This window comes from Notolepis coatsorum (assembly GCF_963971535.1).
Source record: "Notolepis coatsorum genome assembly, chromosome: 17".
NCBI lineage: Eukaryota > Metazoa > Chordata > Actinopteri > Aulopiformes > Paralepididae > Notolepis > Notolepis coatsorum.
The window spans coordinates 80,301,080-80,326,386 of record NC_140181.1 but is presented as its reverse complement, the minus strand read 5'-3'; the positions used below and the strand labels follow the sequence as shown (position 1 = coordinate 80,326,386).

Below are 25,307 nucleotides of genomic sequence, written 5' to 3'. Positions count from 1 at the left end.
AACAGTAGGCAGGGCAGGGCAATGACCAGGAAGGCATCATTTATGATAAAACTAAGGCTGTCAAAGTTAACGCGGTATTAACGCGCTATCGTCCGATTCTATTAACGCCACTATTTTTAACTTAACTTTTAAGAAAAATAATTATTTTTTCTTTTTTTTCTAGACTTCACTCAGGGGTATTATTGATGCTCTCATACTATGTTTGTTTCTGAAGTGTGTGTGTGTGTGTGTGTGTGTGTGTGTGTGTGTGTGTGTGTGTGTGTGTGTGTGTGTGTGTGTGTGTGTGTGTGTGTGACTGTGTGTGTGAGATATAGATAGAGAGGGGGGTGAGAGAGATGAGGAAGGGGCAAGAGAGAAAGAGAGCTGGGAGAGTGTGTGAGAGAGAGGGGGTGTGTGTGATTAATCAGCCCTTGTGTGTGTGTGAATGTAACAAGTTCCTAATGTTTTCTTTCCCCTATTATTTCATGCCTTTATTCATTGTTTTAATAATTTTTTTGTATTTTTTTTGTATTATTTTTTAAACAAACGTATAAACAAACATGACAACACACGATAAGATATACAAGCATTATTAACAGTGCACATCCAATGAAATCACCATTTAGTTAAATGTCTTATACAGGATATACCCCTAATACCTGCTATCTAATACCCTACACATATATGCTCTAGCTCGTACCCCCCCCTCCCGGACCCCCCATTGGATAATCCATCCATTATCCCTCGCTCCTAACCAGACACTACCATTATATGCTAGCTTTTATTCTCTCCACCACTTCTAACCACATTGTCATTTTGGATTCATTGAGACCCAAAATTCTTGCTGTAGATATTTCTTGATAAATCACATCGAGATATGTAATAATCCAGACCTTTCGGCACATTTTTTGGAACCATTGTGATGCTATCAGCTTTTTAGCCACTGTGATACCCGATAAAACCAATCTCTTTAGCTGTGGATGTACTGCACACTCAAAAACATCATTCAGCAGTAATACAGAGGGGTGTACAGGTATATTCAGAGTTAAGAGATTTGATAATTGCTGGGTCACCTCTTTCCAGAATATCTTAACTGGTGGGCAGTCCCAGTACATGTGCATAAATGTTCCCTCGTCCCCATTTGTGCATAAGGAGTATTTGGAGTCTTGTTCATATCCCTTCCCCTAACACTACACCCCTTACCCTAAACTTTAGGGTAAGGGGTGTAGTGGTAGGGGAAGGGATATGAACTTGGTTTATGGTGAAGGGTGTAGTGGTAGGGGAAAGGATATGAACTTGGTTTAGGGTAAAGGGTGTAGTGGTAGGGGAAGGGATATGAACTTGGTTTAGGGTAAGGGGTGTAGTGGTAGGGGAAAGCATATGAACTTGGTAAAGGGTGTAGTGGTAGGGGAAAGGATATGAACCTGGTTTACGGTAAGGGGTAGGGAAAAGGATACAAACCTGGTTTAGGGTAAGGGGTAGGGAATAGTATATGAACATGGTTTAGGGTAAGGGGTGTGGGTGCTGGAGGAAATTGTTAGAATGAGAGCTCCAGGTATTGACAATGCTGATGCTACATAGCCTACCACATGGCCACCACAACCCAACGTTATAATTGGGGGACAGGAGCTAAATGAGAAGGAAAGAAAATGGAAAGAGTTGTTTATTGGCCTCATTTGTGCGTTGTCAGAAAATGAAGAGCGAGACGGCAGCGGTGGCGGTGAAGCAGATGAACCCATCTATGAAGATCACTGGTCACCAGAACCGAGTGGGCCCCGACACAGAGAGGGTCTATGACGATGACTTCTTTGAGAGCCTGGACGGCGTGACCAACGCTCTGGACAACGTTGACTCGCGTAAGTGGTCGATGGTGGTTTTTCTTTCTCCAATATTTATATTTGGTCATTTAGCTGACGCTTTTATCCAAAGCGACTTACAAGTTCTGTACAAGTCAGTAGGAAGGGTTCAAAACTCTGGCAGTAGTAAGTAACGTTATTCATCGAACAGCGGTGAACTTGAGTGCATAGTAGTAAAGACATATTGGAATAGCAATATGTTGCTTTTCGGTGTTGAATCTTTACTAGCAGTGGCGTGATAAATAATGCAGGACTGGGTTTATTTACTGTGGTAGCATCCACAGGGTTTAGGAAGTTAATTCTATATTACATGTCCGTGTTGTGGCGTTACATCGACTCATCTCTTTCACAGGCTTAGTCTAAATCTCCCTCCCCTTCTGTGTGTGTAGGTATGTACATGGACAGGCGCTGTGTGTACTACCGTAAGCCCCTGCTGGAGTCTGGTACTCTGGGCACCAAGGGCAACGTGCAGGTGGTCATCCCCTTCCTCACCGAGTCCTACAACTCCAGCCAAGACCCCCCCGAGAAGTCCATCCCCATCTGCACGCTCAAGAGCTTCCCCAATGCCATCGAACACACACTGCAGGTCAGTAGAAACGCTCAAGAACTTCCCCAACGCCATCGAACACACACTGCAGCTCAGTCGAAACGCTCAAGAACTTCCCCAACCGCCATCGAACACACACTGCAGCTCAGTAGAAACGCTCAAGAACTTCCCCAACGCCATCGAACACACACTGCAGCTCAGTCAAAACGCTCAAGAACTTCCCCAACGCCATCGAACACACACTGCAGCTCAGTCGAAATGCTCAAGAACTTCCCCAACGCCATCGAACACACACTGCAGCTCAGTAGAAACACACTGCAGCTCAGTAGAAATGCTCAAGAACTTCCCCAACGCCATCGAACACACACTGCAGGTCAGTAGAAACACACTGCAGCTCAGTAGAAACACACTGCAGCTCAGTAGAAACGCTCAAGAACTTCCCCAACGCCATCGAACACACACTGCAGGTCAGTAGAAACACACTGCAGCTCAGTAGAAACACACTGCAGGTCAGTAGCTTAAACACACTGCCCCCCCCCCAGGTACTCTCTGCAGGCCGTTGTAAATACAAACCCAACGTAAATCCATACAAACGTCAAGCAACCTTGTTTAACTGAAGGCTTGCCTGGTGTGACGTAGGGATGAGTGCAAATATTTGAACATTTGTTCGTGAGTCACCACATTTAGATTATACCTATTATGTCTGCACTTTATGCATTGCAAGGTCAACTGTATGCCTATGTTAATGTTAATTTTATGATATTTGCTGTCGGGCACTTTGGGCTGCGGTCCATGTTTGAAAGGTGCTATATAGATGGTTATTATTTATTATTATTATTATTATTATTATTATATTGTTAAAAAAAATACCTCAATTGTCCTTTTTGCGAATAAATAAAGGTTTGAATATAAAATAAAAACGGTTTAGATTGTGGCACAACACCTTGAAAATAAAAATTTAATTGTGCTGCCAAATCCGCTCCTGCCCACGGGCACACTTTACAAAGAGTCGATCTGATTGTTGAGAACACAGACTAGACACCAGCACCCTCCACCACAAACAAGGCACAGACGGGGCAGCAGCAATGGAACGCTTATTTTGAGAAGACATTTATACCAAACTTTTACCAAAAGTGAGCATCGGCATCCATCCCTTCAGAGCCCTCTACCCCACTCTGCATCTACCAGCCACATCCATCCCTTCAGAGCCCTCTACCCCACTCTGCATCTACCAGCCACATCCATCCCTTCAGAGCCCTCTACCCCACTCTGCATCTACCAGCCACATCCATCCCTTCAGAGCCCTCTACCCCACTCTGCATCTCTACCAGCGACATCATCCCTTCAGAGCCCTCTACCCCACTCTGCATCTACCAGCCACATCCATCCCTTCAGAGCCCTCTACCCCACTCTGCACCTCTACCAGCGACATCATCCCTTCAGAGTAGATTCTGCAGCTGGTGGGATTGTAAATAGAATGCGTGCTCATCACCTCCCAGTTCATGACTAGACATGCTCTTATCTCAAGCCTATGACAGTTGGTGGCACCAGCAAAACATAAATAAAAAGATTGCACAGTATTCAGGATCTTAATTGCACACTCTTTCCGTCTCATGTTCTTTTTATATATATATATATATATATATATATATATATATATATATATAATCTTTTTCCGTACTTTTTCTCCACTAAGAATTGGATCATGTTTTTCGATCGGTTTTCACGATCGGCGAAAATAAAGCATTATCACCGATCACCGATCTCATATTTATACTGAATATCGGCTGATACCGATCGCTGGCCGATCGATCGGGGCATCCCTAGCCAGAACATATACAAAATTGAACAATTCCTGATACCAATATCGCACTCAAAATGGCAATGGAGAAGAAAAGGGATACTCTTTCCCTTTTTTTCTTTTTTCTTATTCCTGATACCAATATCGCACTCAAAATGGCAATGGAGAAGAAAAGGGATACTCTTTCCCCTTTTTTCTTTTTTACTTTGGCCCCCAGCTGACATTATTGCTTCTCAACCAAATCCACTGACTGTCTTTCAAAGCTGCTTCTGACATCTCATTTACCAAACTCATCCCATGAATCCCCAACTTTCCCCAATAATGATAGTCGATCGTGCCATAAATACTACTTCCACCGGACAAACCAGAGCTCAGCTTTCCATCCTCTCTTCAGTTTCTGCTGCCATATCTTCATATCTAATCTTTTTCCTTTCATAAGCCTCCCTAGGAGGATGTGAAGCCACCTCGGCATGAATGCCTTCATGCAGCTTTACAAACACTTGACCAAATATGAGTGTATTCTGAGTGTGCCGCGCAATATCTCACGTTTGTTGCTGCCGTGCGTTTTAAATGGATTTCTCTAACTTCAACAATTGTTCAACTCGAGCACCACTCCAGTAATTCATGCGAGTGCGCTGATCCGGGACAACATTACCAGTACCCTTCCCTACTACGTGACCTGCGCATGCGTCCTCCCAAAACGTCCATGTACACATGAGTGAGTGGCCACGTATGGTCCATGGTGGTGGTCCCACGCGCAATGAGGAATGTCTATACGTTCACGGAAACATTCATAGCTACACTTTACGATCGCACGCGCTGTTCGTGGACAAGGCCCAGTGAGTGCACGGTGAAGAGAAGAACATTCCACCCCCCACCCCCCCCCCACCCCGCATAGACTGTGAGGACGTGCACACCCCCCTAATGTAATGCATGTATAATTGATGAGTTCTCCATGTCTCCTTCTCTGACTAGTGGGCCCGAGATGAGTTTGAGGGACTTTTCAAACAGCCATCAGAGAACGCCATGCAGTACCTCACGTAAGTCGACAGCTCTTTGTTACTGCTGCCGTTTCCTTATCTACGCCCTAAATGAAACCCTTACAGCAAAGATAATTACTCTAATGTAGCCTATTTTGAACCTGACTTTGTTCTAAAAGGTCGTTTTCAAAAGGTAAGAGGAAAGCCGGCTGGAGGCTGATGCCAAACAATGACTCTCGAAGTTTCTGTGATGGTTTTGGATGGTGGCAGATTTGTTGTTCCGTCTCTGTACTCCAGCATGTTGGATTTTAAATGGAACAATGACTTATGAGGTTAAAGTGCAGACTTTCAGCATTCATTTGAGGGTGTTTGAATCCATATCTGGTGAACCATTTCACAATTGTAGCCCTTTTAATATTTTAATTATGTATTGTGATGTCTTGTTATTATGTAATATTAATATTTAATTGCATAAAAAGTGGATCGGTCCTTATCTAAAAGTGACTATTTTACCAAATCGTTTGCAATCAATGACCCATAGACGTCACCAGACGCTTGTTAACTTCCCTGGTGAAGTGACCCATACATCACCAGACGGTGAAGTGGCGTGTGGATGTTGCATGAGATGTCTGGTTTTGCCAGCGTTGTCTCAGCATTGCCTCAAGCCCAGGGGGTGGGGTGTGTATGTGGCGTCCTGTGTCCTAATTCACCACAGCAGTGCTGTGTGTACTACTAGCTACATAATTCACCACAATTCATCACAGCAGTGCTGTGTGTACTACTAGCTAATAATAATTCACCACAGCAGTGCTCCCTGTACTACTAGTGTAGTAAACTTCCTAGCTTATTCCCTATCTCTGCGTTGTGTTAACCTTACAAAGCCCCTGAAGTACTATATCTACAAAATGCAGTAAACCAGGTAATGGTTTCTACACGACGGCAACAGAGAAACGGCGGTTGAAGAAAAAGAGGTCAGAGCAGATTTGATCTGAAAGAATCCGGTTTTTAATGGGATTCAAAGCATTTACAAATCAACGATTTGAAGAATAGTGCAATGAATTATACCGGAAGCAATCGCTATGCCGAAGGTCAGTATAATTCAGTCTAAACGTTCAATATCTAAAAAGCTTGTATCTATAAGCATCTCTCGTCTCAGTTTCTTTTCCTTCGATGGTGGTTGGAATGGTCGTCTCCGTGTATCGCCGGTCGGACGGTCCGCCTTCAGTCGAGGGAGTATGTAAAATGGGTGTTGCTCGCTCAGTTGTTCGTGGGGTTGTGACGCTCTCTCTCCAGAGAGCGTCATGTTCAAGTCTAGATCTCCGCCCCCAACATTACGTCAGGAGGGCGGGTCCTTCTGAGCATTACCGAGCTCCCTTATTGGAGGACTAGTAGCTCTGTCTGTCAATAGGCTAGCCACCCGGGAGTGACGACAGAACGGAATTCCTTAGTAGGCGTTCCCCAGCAGTTTCAACCCGAAGGGGTGTTTAGGGATCTTTAACAACTAGTCCTATTAAGAATCCAAAACACCTGGTGTTTTTCCCTACCCCTCCACAAAAGGCTTCCTCTGAGCTTGTTGTGCTTGTAGACCAAATGTCTGGCTCTAATCAACATTATCTCTAAATCTTCCAGGAAGGCTCTTTGATCTTAAGGCTTGTAAACAGCCACCTAGGATAGGAATTTCAGTAGGCATTGTAACCACTGTTAGATGCTAACTCACTCAACTGCTTATCTCACCTCCTCTCCAGGGGATAAAAATACGGACAGTTCTAGAGCAATGGAGGGGAGTGGCTTTGAATTAGTTATGTGTAATGTTGCAATTTTACCTTTCCATTCTGGTTCCATGATGTACAGTATAATTTTACAGTTTTGTTGAGAAACTACCACACTAGCTAATAATAATTCACAGCAGTGCTGTGTGTACTACTAGCTGATAATAATTCACCACAGCAGTGCTGTGTGTACTACTAGCTAATAATAATTCACCACAGCAGTGCTGTGTGTACTACTAGCTAATAATAATTCACCACAGCAGTGCTGTGTGTACTACTAGCTAATAATAATTCACCACAGCAGTGCTGTGTGTACTACTACAGTAGCTAATAATAATTCACCACAACAGTGCTGTGTGTACTACTAGCTAATAATAATTCACCACAGCAGTGCTGTGTGTACTACTAGCTAATAATAATTCACCACAACATTGCTGTGTGTACTACAGCTGTGTACTAGTTAATAATAATTCACCACAGCAGTGCTCTTTGTACTAGTTCATAATAATTCACCACAGCAGTGCTGCGTGTACTACTAGTTAATAATAATTCACCACAGCAGTGCTGCGTGTACTCTAGGGCTGTCAAAACTGGCCAAAAATGACATTAGAATATGTCTTCTTAGGTTCAAACTAGGGATGCTCGATATTGGCTTTTTTACAGATATACCGATATTGTCCAACTCTTAATTTCCGATACCGATATATGCAGGGTTCCCCCCCCCCCCTCCCTCCCCAAAAACGGAATAATTTCAGGTAATTAACATTACTTATTACATGGATGTTTTAACATTCGACGAAATGCTTGATTGTGATTGGTCAATAGCGCTCAGCAGCGGTCCGTTATTACTCGATAACGGACCGCTGCCAGGGGCAACAGAGCAATAATGACCGCTGTTCGCAGCTGGAGCAATCAAGCCCACTGACGCACACTGCATCAGTGCAACCGAGCAATAATGACCGCTGTTCGCAGCTGGAGCAATCAAGCCCACCGACACACACTGCATCAGTGCAATCAGACACACCTGCCGGCTGCCGGCGATAATAATAACTTTATTTGGGCTGACAGAGCCACAGAACAACTGCGTCTGCATTTGATCTCGTCTTGTCGATGGTGTAAAATGAATTAGGTATATTGTTAGTAAGTTAGCCATGTAATAAGCGGGATAATGTATAGCCTATACTCGGTCATTGTCGCAAAATAATTGACCTTCACTACGTTTAGAACACCTTGGCGAGGCGCCTCGGTATTCTAAACTCTGTGCCGGTCAATTATTTTGCGACAATGACCTCGTCGCTATACATTATCCCTTACATATCTCTTGTGGAATTAACACAACATTATGCATACTTTTGACAATAAATAAAATCAGAACTTACTCGCTTGCCTGGGTAAATAAAGGTTAAAAAAAAAACTTATTTTTTTTAAACCGATACCGATATTTTCCAATATCACATTTTAATGTCCATATCGGCCGATAATATCGGTAGGCCGATAATATCGGACATCCCTAGTTCAAACCATTCGAATATCTATTGTTGCGCATTATGTCCACAAGAGGGCAAACCAATACAACGGGAGACATAACTAGTAGGCTATAGGTCATTTATTTAAACAAAATAAATATCAACATACCTACACCAGCATACAAATAGAATAATGTTTAATCTCAATCTCTCAGAAGGGTCAGTCTCTCGGAGCAAGATCAAATTCATGAAAGTTCACGGTATATAGAACGGACATTTATACAGACTACACACAGCGATCATCTCTCCCTCTCGTAATGTCCGTCCCTGGTAAAGAAATCTCCGATGATGATCCAGCCATGCTAATACTGATGCACCACGTTGATGCTTTGTGTCTTCCTGGGTGCAAATGAGTTTAACTCGCTTCTCACGCTGATGAGATCAGTGTGTGCTGAGGAGATAAACACTAAATGTGTTTTTATTGTAATGGTGCGTTTGTGTTCCTGTGTATCGTTTTGTTACTCTAATCAAGATTTCAAATTTATTTGTAAGGCCCGACAACACACGTTAATGTCCCCATGGGCCCGACACGTCTTCTTTAAACAAGTCGAGAAGAAACATCACAATAAAGAACAAAAAAAAAAAACCATGAAATCCTAAATAAAATGTAAAATAAATAAATGCAACACTCCCAGACATACCCCAAGCGAAGGTAAGGAAAAACTCACTCTCCATGGACCATTTGCAAGTTGTCATTGTAGTTTCTATTAGAGATCCTAAGTGTTCCCGGTGTTTAAATTGTTCCTGGTTTCCTTCAGAGATCCTAATGAAGTGTTTGTGATGTTTGTTTTCAGAGACCCTATGTTCCAGGAGCGCACCCTGAAGCTGCCCGGAGCGCAGCCCCTGGAGGTGCTGGAGGCCGTCTACAAGAGCCTGTTGACAGACTGCCCTCGCAACTTCACAGACTGTGTGGCCTGGTCACGCAACCACTGGCAGTGCCAATACAGTAACAACATCCGCCAGCTACTGCACACCTTACCCCCAGAAGAGGTACACTGCAGACACACACACACACGCAATACTATGTGTTGATGGGACGTCTGCTTCCACTTGCAATACTTGCTGGCTTGTTCATTCTGTTGTCTTCATGGTTAATGGTTTTGACAACCTAGGATGGCTTAGAGTAGACGACAGAGTACAGCAACTTGCAATGGACCTGGTCTACAAGATACACTACACCACCCAGGTACATGTCAAAATACTTTCCAAAAGGTCAGTGAATACCACGACCACAATACATTTACATTTACATTTACATTTAGTCATTTAGCTGACGCTTTTATCCAAAGCGACTTACAAGTTCTGTACGACAAGCCATCAGGAAGAGCACAACTCTATCAGCTGAGTAACAATGTTCATCAAAGTGTTGAGTGCTACAGTGTAGGTTAGTTTATTAGGACAAGTGCATGACAGTATAGTTAGTTAGGGTTAGATTTTTTTTTTCTTTTTTTTTTTTTTTTTTTAATTCAGATAATGGTTGAAGAAGTGCGTCTTTAGTCGACGGCGAAAGATTGGACGTGTTTCGGCTGTCCTAACTGGGGTGGGTAGTTCATTCCACCATTGTGGGGCAAGGACTGAGAATAGGCGACTTCTCTTTGATGACCCTCCCAGAGCTTGGATAGGAGTAGGTCTGAGGCGGCCAGAAGATGCAGAGCGTAGGGGTCTTGAGGGTGTGTAGTTAGAGACCATTGACCGGAGGTAGGCGGGAGCAGTTCCCTTTGCCGCACGGTATGCTAGGTCGAGGGCCTTGAAGCGGATTCGTGCAGCAATGGGGAGCCAGTGCAGGTCCCTAAGAAGTGGGGTGACATGGGCCGACTTCGGTAGGTTTGAGATCAGGCGGGCCGCTGCGTTCTGAATGAGTTGAAGAGGCTTAGTGGCAGTGGCCGGGAGGCCAGCGAGCAGTGCGTTGCAGTAGTCGAGGCGGGAGATGACTGTTGATTGGACGAGGAGTTGGGTGGCTTCTTTTGTCAGGAAGGGGCGTATCCTTCTGACGTTGCTCAGGAGGAATCGGCAGGTTCTGGTTGTCGCTGCGATGTGAGCAGAGAAGTTCAACTGGTCGTCGAGGACAACACCAAGGTTCTTGGCGGTCGGGGACGCGGTCACAGCTGCATTCTCGACTGTGATGGAAAGGTCGGTCAGGGGGGAGGATTTGGCCGGCAGGTGGAGCAATTCTGTTTTGCTTAGGTTCAGTTTGAGGTGGTTGGTCGTCATCCAGGCGGAGATGTCGGACAGACAGGCCGAGATCCGCTCAGAGACGTGGATATCTGAGGGAGGGAAGGAGAGGAAGAGTTGAGTATCGTCGGCATAACAGTGGTAGGAGAAGCCATGAGACGTGATAATGTTACCCAGTGATTTAGTGTAGAGGGAGAAGAGAAGGGGTCCTAAAACCGAGCCCTGGGGGACACCCGTCCGCAGGGGGCGGGTGGCCGACAGGGTCCCTCTCCATGACACTTGGTAGGAGCGGTCATTGAGGTATGATGACAACCATGTCAGCGCAGAGCCAGCCACTCCCATTCCTGCGAGGGCCGCGAGGAGGATCTGGTGGTTGACTGTGTCGAAAGCTGCAGATAGATCTAGGAGAATCAGGACAGAGGAGAGGCCTTTCGCTTTTGCTAAGTGAAGTGCCTCTGTGACCGCAATGAGGGCTGTCTCTGTGGAGTGACCAGTCCTGAAGCCTGACTGATTAGGGTCTAGGAGGTCATTCTGTAAGAGATAAGCAGTAAGTTGGTTGGATACAGCACGTTCAAGTGTTTTAGAAAGGAAGGAGAGAAGAGAGACAGGACGGTAGTTGCCTATGACGGTAGGGTTCAGGGATGTTTTTTTTATGAGGGGCGTGACTCTGGCTTGTTTTAGGGAGGTGGGGACCACCCCCGAGTTGAGTGAGGAGTTGATGGTTGCAGTTAGGAATGGGAGGATGTCTGGTGCTATGGTCTGGAGGAGTGGGGAAGGTAGCCGGTCCAGCTGGCATGTAGTCGGACGGTTCGACGTTACCAGTGTCAGGGTCTCGGCTTCTGTAATGGGAGAGAAAGATGACAGAAGGGAGTACCAGAGGGAGTTCCACAAATCATGTTCAACCCAGATTCGGCACAAACAAGGGTCTAAAACATGTTTAGCAATTATGCCACATTGTCATGAACCATGCTCAGGGTACAGACAAAACAAGGGAGACCACACAAGTACTTGAGGATTTTAAAGAAAAGTAATTTAATTAATCTATAAAACTATTTACAACAAAGGAATTAACGAATGAGTGGATCAGTAATATCAGTAATGTAGTGAGTGCATGGATGAGTCGGTGTGTGGTGTGTGTAAGGGATAACATGAGAAAACAAACAAAACAAAACAAAATGTCATGACTAGCTTGGAGGAGAGAGACAGCCAAAATGGAGAAGCCAGTCCTTTTACACAGGTGTGCCTCCTCCTCCTGACACACCTGAATAGGTGTCTGATTGCCAGGCTGTGAATGACAAGACAGGTTCATTGAGATACCCAGGTATATCCCTTAGTCAACCTGTAGGAGAGGGATGGGGTTGTCACAACATCAATGTGGAACGCCCTACCCACAGCCGTAAAAAAAAATGTGAATCCCTACCCATCTTCGAAACCGCTCTCAAAGAGCACCTACGGGAGGCTACAATTCGAAACTGGCCTCCGTAAATGTCAAAAAAAAATAAACAGCCACCCACCCACTCCTAATGTACAGTTTCCTCCCCCTCTTATGTATATATTATCCATTAGGATCTCTGTTGAACAGTACTGTATATTTGCATATCTTGTATGTCACAAATGTAACAGTACAGTATACCTGTATGTCATGTATTGTCATAAATGTCATGATATATATCTGTATGGCCCCCGTAAATGTACAAACCCACCCACCCACCCCCTCCTAGTGTACAGTTTCCTCCCCCTCGTATGTATATATTTTCTGTTAGGATAACTACTGTATATTTGCATATCTTGTATGTCACAAATGTAACTACTGTATACCTGTATGTAGTGATGCACCGATGTGAAAATTGTGGCCGCTAACCGATATTAATATTCCTGTAAGGGACCAAGCAGCCAGACGAGGAGGACACAGTGGTGTAGGCAAAAATAAGGGTTTTATTTACCCATGAAAATACAGCCAAAACAATAAGGGTCTTATTTACCCATACAAAATACATAATTTACAAACATAACATGTTCCAAATAATAAAAGGCAGGAGTAAAGACAGACCTGAACGGAACAGAAGACAACACACAAAAGAGAACTCAAACTATATATAGGTCCTGGCCAGACATAAACATAGGCAGGCTAATTGATTAATTCATATTTTACTCTACTATCTTAAAAATGCACATTAATCAAATAAACAAACATACAACATATAACATCTACCGAACTAAACAACCAATAATCTTAAGTAATAAGGAAAATACATATAATAAACTAAATCACAATACAAGGAACCCCCCCTGACATCTCCCACGACTTGGTTCGGTCCACCACCTAACCCCATCCGGCCATTTAGGACCAATCAGTCGCAGCTGGTAGGGTTGCTGGTAGGGTTAGCTCGCCTAGTGCAGCTTTTAATACACAGTAGCAGGAGTTGGTTGGGCTTGACGTGCCGAGACAGCTTGTACACAACCCTCAGCCTGTCTGGCCTCACGTGGTATGAGGCTGCAATCCATCACCTGGAAGACAATAGGCGTGGGAAGAGGACTAACAAGCCAACTCCAAAAGCCCTCCAGGGGGTTGGGCGAGGGGCTAACATCCCCACCCCGTAAAACACTATATTGTTACAGAAACGCCAACAAGAGATAAACAAGACATCAACACCTTGGCCCAGGGAAGAGAAGGGTCTTCGATAAGAATGTCTATGACACCATGTGGTGAAAGCCAGAAGTCTCTGGAAGCCACACGGCCGATCACCCTTCTTTCGTCCAGGGCTGCCCATATCGGTACGTGGAACGTGAGAACCATGTATGAGACGGTAAGACATTTCAAGTAGCAGCAGCGATGAGGAACTATAATCTCACGCTGCTCGGAATAAGTGAGACAAGATGGACACAGTCCGGACAGAAACGACTGGCCTCAGGAGAGTTACTGCTGTACTCCGGACACGACGAGGACAATGCCTCCCACACCCAAGGAGTAGCACTGATGCTATCTAAAACAGCACAGACAGCGCTCATAGGATGGGAAGCCCATGGTCCAAGGATCATCACTGCATCCTTTCAAACCAAGAAGAAGAGGATCAATATGAACATCATACAGTGCTACGTAGGGCTGGGCGATAAAACGATAACGATAACTATCGCGATAAATTATTTCCTCGAAATAAACATGAAACGTGGTCGCAAAGTTTCGATATATAGATTTTCCAAGCTTGGATATGAGCACACGCACTGACAACCAATCGGTGAAGGAGATGGCCGAGAGCGAAGGAGACCCGGAAGGAGACCCAGAGGTAGGACTCACTCAACAACAAGGCTTGCTAGGCTAATTAGCTTGCACGGCGATGTTTTATATATTTACGTGCCGAGTATGTGTGTGGCGTGAATTCTGAGGCCACGTTTATAGTAGTGTGGGGTATACAGTGGACGTCGTTTCAATATATTGTGGCGGAAGAGAGTATTTTAGTGTCATATTTAGCACATTGTCATGGAATACACCGCTTAGAAGCAACAGGCTGGCTAGGATAACTAGCTTGCACGGCGATGTTTTATATATTTACGTGGCGAGTATGTGTGGCGTGAATTCTGAGGCCACGTTTATAGTAGTGTGGGGTATACAGTGGACGTCGTTTCAATATATTGTGGCGGAAGAGAGTATTTTAGTGTCATATTTATTACATTGTCATGAGATATTCCGCTTGTCGGCTAACTGCTAACGTGCGCGGACTGATGACGACATCAACTCGACTCGAGACATTCGCTTAGAAACAACAGGCTGGCTAGGATAACTAGCTTGCACGGCGATGTTTTATATATTTACGTGCAGAGTATGTGTGTGGCGTGAATTAAGGCCACGTTTATAGTAGTGTGGGGTATACAGTGGACGTCGTTTCAATATATTGTGGCGGAAGAGTATTTTAGTGTCATATTTATTACATTGTCATGAGATATTCCGCTTGTCGGCTAACTGCTAACGTGCGCGGACTGATGACGACATCAACTCGACTCGAGATATTCGCAGCAGCATAAGAAGTTAATTAAACTTGACAGACATTATATCGACGATGATTATCGATATCGAATTATATGAAAATTATTTTATAATTTTATCGCGATAACGTTTTTGGTCATATCGCCCAGCCCTAGTGCTACGCTCCTACCAATGACAGCGAGGAAGCAGACAAAGACCAGTTCTACAACAGACTGCAGTCCATTATAGAAAAGCACCCAGAGAGGGACGTCACAATCCTGATGGGAGACCTTAATGCCAAGATCGGAAGTGACAACAGGGGGTACGAAGATATAATGGGAAGACACGGATTGGGGGCCATGAATGAAAATGGGGAGAGGCTGGCGGACCTGTGCGCTATGAACAACTTGGTCAGTGGTTTTCCCCATAAGAACATCCACAAGGCCACTTGGGTATCGCCAGACCACATAACCAAGAACCAGATTGACCACGTCTGTATCAGCAAGAAATTCAGGAGGTCCATGCAGGATATAAGAGTAAAGAGAGGAGCAGATGTGGCTTCAGACCACCACCTTGTCGTAGCCAGCCTGAAGCTGAAGCTGAGAAAGAACTGGATGTCGGCACATACAACACGACACAGGTACAACACAGCTTCCTTGAGAGACGCCAGTAAGCTGGAAGAGTTAAGAGTAACACTCGGCAACAAGTTCCAAGTTTTACAGGAGCTGTTGGAAGAGGACAAGTGCACCCTGGAGAACAGTTGGAAGGAGATAAAAGAGGCAGTAACGTCTACCTGCCAGGAAGTTCTTGGCCCCAAGAAGCACCAGCACAAGGAGTGGATCTCAGGGGACAGTCTGCGAAAGATCCAGAGAGGAGGGAGAAGAAGGCGGCAGTGAACAACAGCCGGACAAGAGCAGAGAAGGCCAAGGCACAAGAAAGGTATGCAGAAGGAAACAAGCTAGTAAAGAAGAGCATCAGAGCAGACAAGCGAAGGTATATGGATGACCTGGCAACAGAGGCAGAGCAAGCGGCAAGAGAGGGGAATATGAGAACTGTACAACATCACCAAGAAGCTGGCAGGAAAGTACAGCAAACCAGAACGACCTGTGAAGGACAAAGAGGGAAGACCGATAACAACAGGAGAGGAGCAACAGAAGAACAGATGGATGGAGTATTTTGAAGAACTTCAAAACCGGCCAGCACCACAGAACCCACCAGACATCGCACAGGCTGACACAGACCTACCCATAGCCTGCAACGCACCAACCAGGGAAGAAATTAGGAAGGCTATCAAGCAGCTGAGGAACGGAAAGGCTGCAGGACCAGACAACATCCCTGCGGAGGCACTGAAGTCAGATATAGAAACCACGGTGAAGATGCTCCACCCACTCTTCATGAAGATGTGGGAGGAAGAAGACGTGCCAGGAGATTGGAAAGAGGGCTATCTCATCAAGATCCCAAAGAAAGGCGATCTTAGCAATTGCGCAAATTACAGAGGGATCACACTGCTATCAGTCCCAGGGAAAGTTTTTAACAGTCATCTTGAACAGGATGAAGGACCTCATCGATGCACAACTCCGCGATGAGCAAGCTGGTTTCCGCAAGGACCGATCCTGCACAGACCAAATTGCAGTGCTGTGCATCATCGTGGAGCAGTCGATAGAGTGGAACTCGCCCCTGTACATAAACTTTGTGGACTATGAGAAAGCCTTTGACAGCCTAGACAGAGAGACCCTCTGGAAGCTTCTCCGACATTACGGGGTGCCGACCAAGATTGTTTCCATCATCAGGAACTCCTATGAGGGACTGACATGCAAGGTGGTCCACGGAGGGCAGCTCACTGAGGCATTCCAAATGAGGACCGGGGTCAGACAAGGTTGCTTGCTCTCGCCCTTCCTCTTCCTGCTGGCCATTGACTGGATAATGAAGACCTCCACAGCACAGAGAAGGTACGGGATTCAGGGGACACCTTGGACGCAACTGGACGACTTGGACTATGCTGACGATTTGGCACTACTGTCGCACACCCAACAACAGATGCAGGAGAAGACAAACAACGTGGCATCCACTTCCGCGCAAGTGGGACTCAACATCCACAAAGGCAAGACTAAGATCCTCAAGACCAATGCAGCAAACAACACCAACGCAATCATGCTGGATGGCGAGGCTTTGGAATAAGTTGAAGCCTTTACCTACCTTGGCAGTGTTATTGACAAGTAGGGTGGCACAGATGCTGACATTAGAGCACGAATAAGGAAAGCACGTACAGCATTCGTGCAATTACGGAACATCTGGAGCTCAAAAGAACTGACTTCCAACACCAAAGTCAGATTCTTTAACACCAACGTCAAGGCAGTCCTACTATACGGAGCAGAGACGTGGAGAACTACAGCTGCAACCATCAGGAAAGTGCAGGTCTTCATTAACAGCTGCATGCGGAAGATCATCCACATCCGATGGCCAGACACCATCAGCAACTGCGAACTCTGGCAGAGAACAAACCAGCTGCCCGCAGAAGAAGAAATTAAGAAACGCAGATGGCGCTGGATAGGCCACACCCTGCGAAAGCCTGCAAGTACCATCACCAGACAAGCCCTAACATGGAACCCGCAGGGCAAGCGTAAAAGGGGCCGCCCGAGAAACACCTGGCGCAGAGACCTGGAGGCAGACACCAAGACCATGAAGATGACCTGGAACCAACTGGAGAGAACAGCTAAGACAGAGATGCTTGGAGATCACTTGTTGACGGCCTATGCCCCAGAAGGGGTAGCAGGCGTATGACGAGTCACAGCTGCTCTGTTTGCCCAGAGTGAGGACGGCTGGCTGCAGAGCTGAAGAAACAAACGAATGAACGAGATGCATGCACTCAAACCTGTAAAACCATGTAAATCGGATAATAAAGAATGTATATGATATCAGTACGCTGGTCTATGTGTCGTGTGTAATTATGTGAAATAGAAATTGTGTATGCATCATGAATGTAAATGTGTACAAACAATAACTAAACAAACAATAAGGGTGAGGGAACAAGTTAATATGTGCGGGTGCGGCGCACAGACGCATCCGTCACAATTCCTGTTCTGGCCGATACCATTTTTTTTTTTTTTTTTTTTTTTTTTTTTTACTTTTGTAACTTATTTTCAGAAATGACTATTTTGAAACTATTTAAGACAAACATGTAAAAGTTCACAGTATATAGAACGGACATTTATACAGACTACACTCAGCGATCATCTCTCCCTCTCGTAATCTCCCCCTGGTAAAGAAATCTTCGATAATGATCCAGCCATGCTAATACTGATGCACCAGGTTGATGCTGTGTGTCTTCCTCGGTGCAAATTAGTTCAACTCGCTTCTCACGCTGATGAGATCAGTGTGTGCTGAGGAGATAAACACTAAATGTGTTTTTATTGTAATGGTGCGTTTGTGTTCCTGTGTATCGTTTTGTTACTCTAATCAAGATTTCAAATTTATTTGTAAGGCCCGACAACACACGTTAATGTCCCCATGGGCCCGACACGTCTTCTTTAAACAAGTCAAGAAGAAACGACACAATAAAGAACAAAACTAAAAACACCATGAAATCCTAAATAAACCCTAGATGGGACTGCAACGGCTCAATACCGCCGCCTGGTGGATGGTCGGGCGAAAACCGGATGTTGTCATCGGTGCGTCGAGGAAATTCCTCCGGCAGTCACATCTCTCTACGGGACTCCTGACAGACACTATAGTACATATGGATCGCTTTCTAAACTTAATAATCGATATGATTTCGGCGTTTATTGCGCCATACAAACCGGAAATGGATCTAGGCGATCGCCGACGAATAATTGGGATCTTTCTCCTCCAGTATCATTGGCGCACGGTAAGAGGACACTAACGTTATTTTCAACCCGATTGTGCATTTCCTTGTTTGCAAACCATCTGGTCAATATATCCACCCATACTACATAAAGCCGTTACTGATTATCAAGGAATTATAAACGACCCCCCCCCTTTCCTCCACGCATGATGAAGCGTAATGTATACCGATCATATACATTTGAATTTTTTAACCCTTTCAGTGCCACGGACGACATATCTCGTTTTATTAGCCCCCCCACTGAGTGCCAACGACGACAAATATCGTTTTATTGTTTTATTAGCAATCTGAAATCATATTTCATCAACAGAGTCTCCCGTTGGTACACCAGCTCCTACAGGAGCTCAGAATGGAAAAAAGCGCCCCCTATCGTCTATCCCTGTGTAACTGCAGGTCAGTCACTTAGACTGACCTGGGATCTGTAGATATGTAGAGGTGGAGCCAGCTGGTTCCTTGTGCTGGCAAGAAGTCTGATCAACATGGAATTCATCGCGGGACGGGAATCAGCCTGGAATATATATTCACAGCAGCCAATACTCAATCAATAAGCGTGATCGATATTTGGAATGGCAATCAGGAATTGGAATGATCTTTTTGGAGAACATCTGATCTGAGGTAAGGAATCTATTTTACGAGTCTTGGGATAATCTCAGCGTTTGCCCTATGTGTGATGTGTCTGTGTGTGCGCGATCGCTGATGAGGAAATAAGAGAATCGATTTTTCAGCTTGCGTCCATAGCGTGCATACGTACACATATACTATCGATAATCTAGCGTTTATTTGAAAACTATTCATAAATAGGTCGAAAAATGACACGTTTTTGTGTATTCTAGAATATTCCAGTAAATGTCTTATCGTGGAATCTTTATATTTTCCTTAAACGAGGGCTTTTCAAAATGCTATAAAACTAAAATGAACCGATAAAAAAACAATCCGCTTCGACAATGTTGACTGCAAACGAGTCATTGATTAAGCAACGGGCAGATTAGACACATAGCCATAATTTAAAACATAGATAGATTAGGTGTTTTTAAGATAACATTGAAGTGGATGGTGGCATTCAACGGGTAAATCAAGGTTAAGCAACGGCTCTGAAAGTGTTAATATAGCGTGTATGGGAAAGAAACGCCAATCGATAATCTATCATTATGCGTTTGGGCCTATAACTAGCGTTTTTGGAATTACAACAGAAAAGATTAAAAACATACTTATATTCTCGAAGGTATAAACACAACAATGTATGAATGAAAAAGTATAACGTTCCCACATCCTGAACGATAGATAATCGATGTTGAATGGGCCATAGTAATGTCAATATAGCAATACAATTTAAAAAGTTATAGCCCTGCAAAGAAGGTAAACATCTCCATAGGCTTTTAACACATTAACGTAAGGTTATGAATATAACCGTAGTTCTATGAATACTAGTGACGCTCAGCGTCATCTGCACTAACTTCACTTTGTGCATTGCACTGAATAAAAATCCACAATGTACCCCTACATACCAACATTCGTCTGGCCACACCCCCATCCGCTACCTTCATAAGCAGGTGTGTGGCCACACACTCGCCTCCTTCCCAATCTTTCACCACAAGGCAAGATCAAAGGCCGCAGTGGCGTCCAGACGCTGAGCGTCACTAGTATTCATAGAACTACGGTTATATTCATAACCTTACGTTCTATATCATACTAGCTTCCGCTCAGCGTCATCTGCACTACGGGAGCTGAGCGGGAGCTTGAAGCTCGACAAATGAACCCCACTGAGGCCCCCCACAACCATCAGAACCGGGGAGGACCGAGCCCCCCCCGACCCTCCCTAATGGAGGATACCCCCCCTATTGGAGGACGGGAGGGAGACTGATCCGACCGTGCGAAGAGAAACTCGAGCAACTCAACGCACAGGGTGAGCAGACCGTGGCTTGACTACGCACACGCACAACCCGCATGCCACCAGGGAACGAACGGAAGGAACAAACCTCGTTACCGCCCCCAAAATCACGTGGTCGAGAGCAAACTCAACCCTGTGGCAAGGCCGTAGCAGCGGAGCGCGAAGGAAGACCCAGACCCACTGAAGGGACTGGATCCCCCGGAAAAAGGGGGCCCGGAGAGGTCAACGACGCCACAGCATCAAGACCTCACCAGGCGGTCACTAGTGACACCGCCCCCCACATCGCCAGCGTATTTGGACAGGGCCCCTCCAAGAGCGGGCCCTTCCCCCCACTAGCACGTCGCCTGGCACACTGACCCTGGCACACTCAGGGAGTCAGCATGGCTGTAACTCGAAGCACTCAAGAGGCTACACTACAGCGGGAGCAGGCAGCGCACCGGGGAGACGACCCCAGAAGAGATCGATCCCTCAATCCAGGCAGCAGGCATTTGACCCGAGCCTGGAGCAATGCGGACGAGACAGGCGCCAAAGGGGTCAACTGAAAACAGCACCCCCGGCGGAAGGGGCGTATGCTGGCATTGTTGCGCACCATGACAAAGTCTCCACCAAATAACCCCGACCCAGAGGGGCCGAGGCAGAGAAGGCTGACACGATTGGCAGACGTCATGAACGTGCAGGGGCACACTCAACCGGGTAACCCGGGAGTTGACTCTGCTCCAACACACCAGGGAATCAACCACCCTCTTGGTACCACATGCGGTGGTTGTTCCTATAACCCCTCAAGAAAAAACTCCAAAACACACCTGCGGGTATACACTGGCTATACCGCAGTACAAGTGTTTCAGTTTTCAAAAAGGGGTTATTCCAGGCCTACGGGTCGACGAAACACAACTTCGGACCGGGCCCGATGGCCCGGGAAGCACACAGGGATGCCAGACGAGGTCCATAAGACCACCCCAACAGCCCCCTCTTCGCCATGCGTAAGAGAGGGGCGAAAGGAAAAAGGAGCACAGGGTACAACATGTACCCAACAAAGGGTCTCCATAACGCCCAACCCTGTGACACCCGGGCCGACCGGCATTTTCCCCCCCGAAAAAAGCACAAGTCCCTCAGGGTACCAGAACAGCAGATCTGCGTCCCCGGCGGCCAACGGGTTAACCGACCTGGACCAACGTGACCAGACCAGTCCCGTGCCCTAATCACGCCGACATCCCCACTCCAAGAGAGGGGGTAGGTACGCATGTCTATCTAAAACATGAAAAGAGGGCACCACCCAGACGGTCCCATTCGTACCACGCTCAGTGGCCCACCCCAAGGGCGTGAGACCCCTCTACCTATGTTTTGATCTATTCCGTTAACATCCCCCAGATATGAACGAGAATTCGTCGAGACCTAGTAGCAGGCGCTCGGAAGAGAAACTCCATCCCAGTTGCCCTATAAAAACGCTGTTTTAATAATGAGCAACCAAGGCATACCAGCCTCATGCGTGATTCTTATCAGAAACACCCCGAGCCAGCACTATGTACGCGTCGAGCCCAAACACATCAATGGATAGTCTAACAAGACACCAGACATTGTTCCTCCAAGTCGCCTGGGAGAACGACAAGGAGCCGTCGTGCTTCATGTTCTTTCCTCTTTTTATTAAAAAAGAAAGAAACACAGACTGACATGAATCCCACGTGACGCGGCTGAGGGTAAAATTGTTTTCATTTTTACATCCCGCCACCCTCGCCACAGGGAGGAGACGGGAATCCCCAGAGAGACTTCCCACGCAAGCTGTATAGATTGAAAAGAAATATTGCAACATTGAGCTATGTAACACTTGGGTTAGGGCTCTCCGAGGAGGAGGCACTGAACCAATACACACTCAATAATCGAATTGAATCGAATACACATACAATAGAGCAGAACTCCTTTTTGAAGTTCTACTCACCTTGACAATCTGAGGAGGAGGCTCTGAAACTGAGGAGGCTCCCTCACTGGGAAGGAGAGTCCGAACTCACAGAAGGCACTTCTCCCTGAGGAGGAGTTTCTTGAAGAGGAGCTCTGACAACTCCCTGAAACAGATCCATAACATGGAACCTGAACAACTCACGGAAGTCTTACCAATAGAAACGCGCTCAGTGACGTACTCTACGGCGGGGGAATTTCCGCGGTGCACATGCCCAATTTTTCAGGGCGTGGGACCAGGAAACTCTCTAATGTCCGCTACGCCACCCAGCCGCCGTTCTCCAGTCCTCGCTGGCATGGCACCCGGGTGTAGGGTCGACTAACATCCTCTGTCAAAGATGACGTTGTAGTCAGTGTTTAAGGCATGTTATAGTCACAGTAACGTTCAACAGTGTAGCATTAAGCTAACAGCCGCCCGACTGATAGCAACAAGCTAACGTTTACTAGCCTAGTGAACACAACGAGCTAGCGCCACAGCTGACTGGCTAACAACAGTAGGCCACAAACTAGCATGCCAGCTAAGCAGCTATCACCTGAACTGTACACAACGACATAATAAGCCACACTTCAGACAGGCCGCCGCCTGAGTCCCTCCCCATCCTAAGAGGGAAGAGAAAAAGAAATGTCACACAGGGGCGGCTACGTGGCGTAGTGGGCAAGGCGCTCACCACGAATGCGGAGACGCTGGGCTCGCCTGTTCGAGCCCAGCGCTCCACATTGCTTTCAGTTTAGCTGGTCGTTCATACTAATACACATTGGCCGTATTAGGGGGTGGGAAACTGATGGGTGGGGATCGGGCGTTGTGGACAGCGACTCCTACAGGTCGGTTGGTGCGCCTGCGCAGTAGAATCAGGAAGTGTCGGGGGCAGCGTGAGCCTCCCACGCGTTACTCCTCGCCACTGAGAGATCGAGCTGCGCAGGTGAAAAGATGCGACTGCTGTTACCTCAAGTACCGGAGGGGACTTGTGCTATGTATGACTTAGTCCACATTGCAGCCGGCTTGTGGGAGGCAAGAAACCGCGTTCGTGACAGGGGAGGGTTGAATTGGATGATACGAAATTGGGATGGGAGAAAAATATAGAAAATGGGAGAAAAAGTGGATAAAAAAAAGAGAAATGTCACAGTTTTCAACAGTGATTTACCAGACATGCAGCGGAGTCGGCACAATTCCCGTATGGGCTGCAGCCGACTTGAGCATGGAACTTCCGATAACGAAGATCCATTCCCACTTTTCCTCGTGCTTTAGGGTGTACTTCCACATTCATGTGAAAGATGGGGCCTGCACGGGACAGAGAAGCATCCGCTTGGCCAGAGAATCCCGGGTTCAACCAGGTCTCTGTCGCGGCCCACTAGGTTGACTATCATGGGCGTCAGACCAAGATCCTCCGTCCGCCGCTTAAGAAGCCGAGCAGAGGACCCCAATCTGGGGCCGGCCTTCGTAAAATTGTCAGCTAACCCCCATAGCGTTAACAGACAACTAGTGCTCGCAAGCAAAACAGTACTCACCCAGCTCGGAAGCAACCGGTTTCTCACAACAGCCGGTGCCTCCCACAGTCCAGCTGTATGACCGGAGGTTCAATACCTATCCAGCCGCAGCAAGGAGGACTGCAGGTGGGAAGTATATCAGCGGCGCGAGCCCCTAATACGAAAAAGCCGGTGGAGGTCAGAATGATCATCATCTTCCAGACACTCCAGTGACGAAGACAATATCGCCGTATTTTCTCAAATAGTGAGAGAAAATAAAGATATAATGTCAATGTATCTCCTTGTCTTCCGTTTTCCTCTCAACTTTCTTCAGCTTAACAACCTCGTCAAGTGATGTATATAACAGGCACTTCCTTGTGGTGAAAGTGAAGAAGGAGGCGAGTGTGTGGCCACACACCTGCTTATGAAGGTAGCGGATGGGGGTGTGGCCAGATGAATGTTGGTATGTAGGGGTACATTGTGGATTTTTATTCAGTGCAATGCACAAAGTGAGGTTAGTGCAGATGACGCTGAGTGGAAGCTAGTATGATGTAGAACTGTGTGGAATAATATAATGATTCCCCAACTCCCTCATGTAAAGACATTCCCCACCCCTTTCTCCCCTATCCTGTGTGTGTGTCCCCCCCCCCCCCACCCATTTGACCTATCAAATGAGACCACATCCCCCCCCTTTTAACTATATAAGGCTCCTCCCGAGAACAATCCAGGTCTCTTTACCTGGGTGATTCAGCTGACCACCTGGGGAGAGCCCCTCAGCCATTCTCTCTCTAAATACTATGTGTATATTTCTATCTGTCTGGATAATAAACCTTATTATCTTGATCTCGGTTGACTGAGTACATTCTTCAGGATATCCACGATATCCCACAACTGCCACGCTTATAGCCATCAATGTATGATCACTGCCACCAGTCTAAGCCTATGGAGATGTTCACCTTCTTTGCAGGGCTATAACTTTTTAAATTGTATTGCTAAATTGACATTACTATGGCCCATTCAACATCGATTATCTATCGTTCAGGATGTAGGAACGTTATACGTTTTCATTCATATATTCATACGAAAATACCATCTAGAATATAAGTGTTTTTATCGTTTTCTGCAGTAATTCCTAGAACGCTAGTTATAGGCCTAAACGCATAATATAGATTATCGATTGCAGTTTTTTCGCGATGCACGCTATATTAAAAAATCCAACTGAATACGATCCTAAACGTTATGACTCATCATGCGCGGATTAAAAGGGAGGGGGGTCGTTTATAATTCCGTGATCGTCAGTAAATGCTTTGATGGGTGATATATTGATCAGAGCGGTTTGCATTAATAATAATAAACAATCAAGCTGAAAGTAATGTTACTGTCCTCTTACCGTTCGCCAATGAGACTGGAGGAAAAAGATCCCACTTATTTGACGTCGATCGACTAGATCCATTTCCGGTTTGTATGGCGCAATAAACGCCCAAATCATATCGATTATTGAGTTATGGCAGCGATCCATATACACGGATGTGTGTCTAGAGTCCCGCAACAA

The 25,307-nt window shown here is 46.0% G+C and overlaps 1 protein-coding gene and 1 pseudogene across 2 annotated transcripts in view; both read left to right on the top strand.

Annotated features, from left to right (window-relative positions):
* Positions 1–25,307, top strand: part of LOC311244103 — a 265,083-nt pseudogene that overhangs the window by 122,416 nt on the left and 117,360 nt on the right. The gene's annotated exons all lie outside the window — the stretch shown is intronic.
* Positions 1–25,307, top strand: part of LOC311243514 (ubiquitin-like modifier-activating enzyme 1) — a gene marked incomplete at both ends in the record, with an annotated part of 65,861 nt that overhangs the window by 28,581 nt on the left and 11,973 nt on the right. Inside the window, 4 exons of the mRNA XM_084332759.1 lie at positions 1,670–1,835; positions 2,225–2,421; positions 5,159–5,223; positions 9,253–9,448. Of these exons, the coding sequence (XP_084188885.1) occupies positions 1,670–1,835; positions 2,225–2,421; positions 5,159–5,223; positions 9,253–9,448 (624 nt within the window). The remainder of the gene's footprint in view (positions 1–1,669; positions 1,836–2,224; positions 2,422–5,158; positions 5,224–9,252; positions 9,449–25,307) is intronic.